The 5,628-nt window shown below is 40.2% G+C and overlaps 2 protein-coding genes across 4 annotated transcripts in view; both read left to right on the top strand.

The window, feature by feature from the left end:
- LOC138022444 (RNA-binding protein 39-like) overlaps positions 1-1,424 on the top strand; it is a 40,175-nt gene extending 38,751 nt beyond the window's left edge. For all 3 annotated transcript variants that reach the window (XM_068869573.1, XM_068869574.1, XM_068869575.1), the window contains exons 15-16: positions 521-599; positions 1,027-1,424. In XM_068869573.1, the coding sequence (XP_068725674.1) occupies positions 521-599; positions 1,027-1,127 (180 nt within the window). In that variant the 3' untranslated portion in view covers positions 1,128-1,424. The remainder of the gene's footprint in view (positions 1-520; positions 600-1,026) is intronic.
- A 1,096-nt stretch (positions 1,425-2,520) lies between these two features.
- On the top strand, positions 2,521-4,494 carry LOC138022445 (neuropeptide FF receptor 2-like). The gene has a single exon (XM_068869576.1). The coding sequence runs from the start codon at positions 2,747-2,749 to the stop codon at positions 3,725-3,727; it is 981 nt and encodes a 326-aa protein (XP_068725677.1). The 5' UTR covers positions 2,521-2,746; the 3' UTR covers positions 3,728-4,494.
- Positions 4,495-5,628: the final 1,134 nt, after the last annotated feature.

The following is a 5,628-nucleotide window of genomic DNA, read 5'->3' on the forward strand; positions in this document are numbered from 1 at the left end:
AGTGGGTTAAAGGGGACATTGTTTTTGAGTAGATGTAGAGGGTTGTTAACAGATACCATGTTGCTTTGTCCGACGCTTTTATATAAAACCTTTAACTTGTGCAAATTCCCGCAGAATTTAGTTCAGCATCAGAATACTTCTAATAATCATGTAATCAATCAGTGCGCCTGTGAGTGAATTGGTCAATTTAACGATGGTACCGTAACTCAAAGTAGTAAAAACAGCTAATTCTTTGATTGCACTCACGTGATAAGACGGCCATGTTGGTGCCAAAACAATACAAAAATTTAGCGTAAGTTTTGCATAATCATAGAGTCAAATTCCCAAAAGACTTTTTTTGCTATTGTTCTTTCCACCAACATGGCCGGCGTGACGTCAGGTGCTATCAAAGAATCAGTCTTCTTTGACTTAGTAAAAGTGCAGTGCTTCAAATTAGGGGGAAAAATTGCAGCACATCTTTAGTTGTCCTTTGAAAATGATTTTTTGAAATATTGATCACTTTAATTTTGTTGATATTCAGGGCGTTGTTTATGTTAAGTGTAGCAACGCTGAAGTAGCAGCAAGTGCATCAAAAGCCCTTCATGGCAGGTGGTTTGCCGGTGAGTTTGTTTATGGTTCCGTTGTCAATACCACCACCCCCCCCCCCCCCCTCCCTTCCCTTTCCGCTCGAGTATTCCCTAGTCATCAGGAATAAGCACTTAGTACACATATGCCATTTATTTTAATACATTTGTTGGAATAACACATTTTGGCAATTTCGTACCCACTGGGATAATTGTAACCTGAACCGATATTTATTTCTTTGTTTCCACAAGTTTCCATTAATTTTTAATGGTATGGCTAGAGCATCGGGTTTGTAATTGAATTTCTGTTGTGGGCAGTTGTATTTTGTCCGAGTATTCCCAAATCACCATCTATAAATTTATGGCTGTTGGTTTTAATTGTGGTGTCTTGTGGTCATTAAACTCCTCAGAAAATGCTTATGTACCATTAATAACTATTCTTCCTGTCTCTGTAATCTTCCAGGGAAACAAATCATCGCAAGAGCTGTTCCCCTGGCAAATTACCATTCCATGTTTCCTCAGGCAGTCACCATGATGAAGCCATTGCAGCCGTCATCGTTTTGAACTCTTCTTCTGTTTGTTGATAAGGAAGTGTTTAGTGACATTTTTATTAATTTCCTGCATCGATTGTAAATAGCTTTAAATCAGAAGGAAACAGCACTCTCGAAGTTAGTGCGGCACACCTTTCGTGAAGCGAGCACTTTGGGGCTAATTTAATAGTAAATCATTCGGTTGATGGGTAGCAACTCCTTAATTCCCAGTTTTTAGTTGTCTTCGTTATATCTTTTCATTTGTCTTTGAGATGAATAATAGTTGTAACTATGTTTTGCAACGATCAATGAAATTATTGGTGAGCTTAAACATCTGGGTACATTCTGCATGGTGTTTCCTTGTTTTCTGAGAGGGGTTTTATTTCTCCGTGTGCACTGACATCCCCCATCCTTCCCGCAATTGAAAAGTGAGTTTCAAGTTATTCGCGCAAAATATGTGCAAAGTTCCTTGCTTCAGGATTTCGAGAAACGCATGCATATGCATGTAATTAAAATCGACTCGCACCTTGTTACATCTGGCCGTGGCGCTGTTTTCTGAGATATTACATTGAACGTGCCAGGGGTGCTTTTGGCCCGATGTCATGAGCTTCGCCGTTAAATTCATTACCCGAGACTGCAACAAAAGGTGATTTGCACAGCCATCTATTCTATTCCTAGGGCGATGCAAATTTCTTCATATGCACTCAGTCGCGTATTATAAAGTTATCAAAAATGAAAACTGGACGACCAGTGAAACTGGCTTGAATGACCATTCGTTATCCAACCTTGGTGGATGCAATGTAAGCCCGCGTTTATTCGTGGTTGGTTTGTAGCATAACGAAAAAAAAAAAAGCTTCTTTTGAAGTTCTTGACGGTGCACAAACTCTCCACCTAATGTATATCTTCTAACATGCTAATTGCGTTCGTGACTAAAGCGGTTTGAAGGTTGGTTGGCAACGACGCGAAAAATTAAAAGTGAGCAGATAAGCTCTCTTGCAGCTGGAAAACGAAGTGGATGAAAATTCTTATTTCTGTAGTAAATACACCAAAAGGGTTTCGAATGGATTTTGTTTCTGTCAGCAGCAAATGGCACAACTCTACCTTTTCAGTGAGTCGTGGGTATTACTGCGCGTCATACAGTCCCTAAAATTATTCGTAATATTTGGAAGCTGTGGTGGTTTCTGTAATGAAGCGAAGTGAAGAACAATTATAGTCATTTTGGTGGCAGCGGTGTATTTTGGAATTAATGGTTCATTTTTTAGGAAGTTAATTTAAAATTCAGTCCAGTTTTAATTACGTTCCGACAGTGGATCGAATCACGAAATGCATAGTTCGGTAGGTTTCTGATCAGTTGGCTAAAAAGCCGCTTTCTTTTGCCGTATGGTAACTTAGAATTCTATGCCAATAAAAAAGATAAACATCAAACACAATCGGACCTCAAATATTTTTAAGATACCATTCTGATTGTTATCCTCGTCTCCAAACCATATCAATTAGGCGTCCGCCCGTTTTCCTGTCCAAAAAACTCGTTAGGTATTCTTAGCTTTCAAGACACCTGTCCGTCTGAGAAGGCATTTAAGCAGCACACAAGCTTTCAGAGTGGATAAAATTGTTGAAATATCCTTGTGGAAGGGAGCCCTTTCTCACATCGAGATGAACGTTACTGCCTTAGTGATATCAAACATATCGCATAGAGAGGATTGCTTACTATCTGATGATCAAGAGGTCGTCGATACACTGAAGTACTTACTTTTTAGCGTAATCTTTCTAACAAGCCTTTGCGGAAACGGTTTTGTATGTTGGGTTGTATGGAGGCGCCTTCATATTCGGACAGTGATGAATTACTTCTTGCTAAATCTAGCCGTAGATGATCTGGCTTTTACCGTGATATGCATACCATTTGACTTGCCTGTCCAACTCAACCAGTGCATATGGCCTTATTTCAAAGCGTTTTGCAAGGTGTTGTTTCCAATGCAAACAATTTGCGCTCTCGTATCGGCGTTTACCTTAACAGCAATCGGTATCAGCCGGTACAGAGCCATTGTCCATCCAATGAAAACTCAGTTGGGACTCGCTGCGTCGAAGAGATTCATTTTGTGTATCTGGATCATATCGTTTGTCCTTGTGATACCCTACGCACTGGTGCTCGAAGTGGACCCCACGACAGAGCAATGCTCCGAGGTTTGGCCGGAACCTCGCCACACAAATAGCCGTGTGTACTCTTATTTCATGTTTATCGCTGGGTTTGCATTGCCTCTTACGGTTTTGTTATGCTCTTACCTTAAAATTTCTTGCGAACTCCGTAAAAACGCCCCACCAAACGCAAACTGTGTTTTGCAAGCCGACCATGCCCGCGAGGCGGAAAAGGTGTTGAAATTGTCGATCGCTGTAACAGTGGTCTTCGCCATTTGCACCTTGCCAAACCATGTTGTATGGTTGGCGCTAGATTTCGACGGAATCAATTGCGCGCAATGCAATACATGGCTCACTGTGGCCAACACTTTAGTATTTGCCAACAGCGCGGCTAATCCGGTGGTGTTTGTAATCTTTAACGAAAATTACCGCAACGAGATCAGGAGTATTTTAAAACGCAAAAGAAAGAGGCATCAAAGAGAAAGGGAGGAACAGTTGTAAAATCCCTTCAATTTTTATAGGGGAAACTTTTCAAGTGGGCGTGTGAATTTTTTTTTCTTGAGTTGTAAGCATGTCATTGTTGGGGTTGCAGTCACCACATATGTGACGAAGAAACGGGAAAATAATCGACGAAAGTGTGTCCTTTCATCAAACAACTCACTAGCTTTGTTTGCGTTTTGCAACAGAATGGTTCATTAAATGGTGTTTGGTTTAAATCAAGACAGCTGTCTTGAAAGTGCCTCGGCTGTACAATTTTCTGCTTGCTGATTATCACAGTCGACGCCGGAAGTCGAGGTTCAAATTAAAACAAACTAGTTGACGGTCGACATTATTTTAGAAAATCAAAATTTCAAGGAAAGCGATTATTTGCAATATAGCACCGGATTGTGTAAAAAAAAATTGAAAGCTTCCGCTTTTGTGCTCCCTCTTAACGTATCAGTCACGATGCAGAGTATGCATCCACTGATCGTAACATACAACGAAGAAATAAAAGTGGTCATACAGACGGTGTCTCTAAGAAACCGACAGTAGCAATGGGAACTGTAATTCCGTCTTTGCAAGACTTACTTGCCCATGGGATTTGTTATTGATAAGGAAAAAAAATGATTGTGTTGGTTCGAGTTGCTTGAGAATTAAATGGGCCTTTGAGAATATTTTCGAATACCCTCACTACTGGACACAAGTCACAAAAGGAAACCTATTTAACTTAAAGTTTTCCCGGTAGAGATTTACCAGTATGTTTACCGATATTAAAATGGCTTATGTTTTTTGGGTGTCAATTTTGGATTATCTGAAGAGAGTGCAGTGTAACGTGAAGTGCTAGATTTCTATCCCATATGAACCATGTGAGCGTTAGCCCTACTGATGGAACTGGGCCCACACAAGGACAGAGAAAAACTCTGACCAGGGTGGGAAATGGCCGTTACCATGGCAACATCATATCTACTGACAGGCAGATATCTTCCTATTTTTGGCCTAAATTCCTTAATATTTACACTTTACTTTGGTGAATTGTTTTTATTCTTTGCCACATAAAAATGATATTGCCTGACATTTTGAATTGGTAAGAAGTCAAGGTCGTTCAGACGGTTTAGCCAGTATTCTGTAATTTGTCATTTTTCTAAATATATTCTATCCAGGCGCGTAGCGTCCTATACACATATACGCACGTGCGTACTTGAAGTGACCAGAAAATTTTGAAAGTTTTAGCAATTGTTTCTATTCTTAACATTTTCCTTGTACGCAACCAAGATTTCGCGATGAAAGCACCATTTTGATTGAATTCTAAAAACTAAAACAAAAGCTGTACCATGTTCTAACTTAGTTTTGCATTGTACCTTTTTTTTGCACTAACAATGCAGTGTTGTTTGGCCAGCGTGCAACAAAAAGGCGAGGTTGCAAAGGAGCGACGTTCCAAGAACGTTCGTGACAAAGGAGCGACGTCCGAGAACGTTCTTGACAATTCCAGTCACGCTAGCACAACCAAAACAATGTTTTGTTTGCACCAAGTTTGCTCAAAATAAGGGCAAGACGCTTTATTCTTTGCTTGTATTCACACAACTATTTCGACAAGAAATAGAGAACGCAGTATTTTTCGCTCAGTTTACTTAGGGTTCTAGATCATATGTACTTGTGAGTATTTGAAAAAATGACCACGCTACGCGCCTGCTATTAGCACAAGCGCAATGATCAGGTTTTCCCTTTTCCTTGTGGCTGCGCTTGTGTTCGTTGTGTGAAAAGGAAACAGCATAAGCAAAGGGAAATTTGCTACGTGTAACCAAGTACAGCACTCGTTCCAGATTCCCCACGTCTGAGCCTTTTAAAAAATAGCAGATGCCATTCTCAATTTTCGAATTCCCCATAATATACTTTGTTTGCCCCCCAATTTTACATAAACCATT

The sequence above is a fragment of the Montipora capricornis genome, chromosome 10 (assembly GCF_036669925.1).
Source record: "Montipora capricornis isolate CH-2021 chromosome 10, ASM3666992v2, whole genome shotgun sequence".
In the NCBI taxonomy this organism is placed as follows: Eukaryota; Metazoa; Cnidaria; class Anthozoa; order Scleractinia; family Acroporidae; genus Montipora; species Montipora capricornis.

Excerpts from the sequence above, each read along its gene's own strand:
- LOC138022445 (XM_068869576.1), top strand. The coding sequence starts at position 2,747 with ATGAACGTTACTGCCTTAGTGATATCAAACATATCGCATAGAGAGGAT.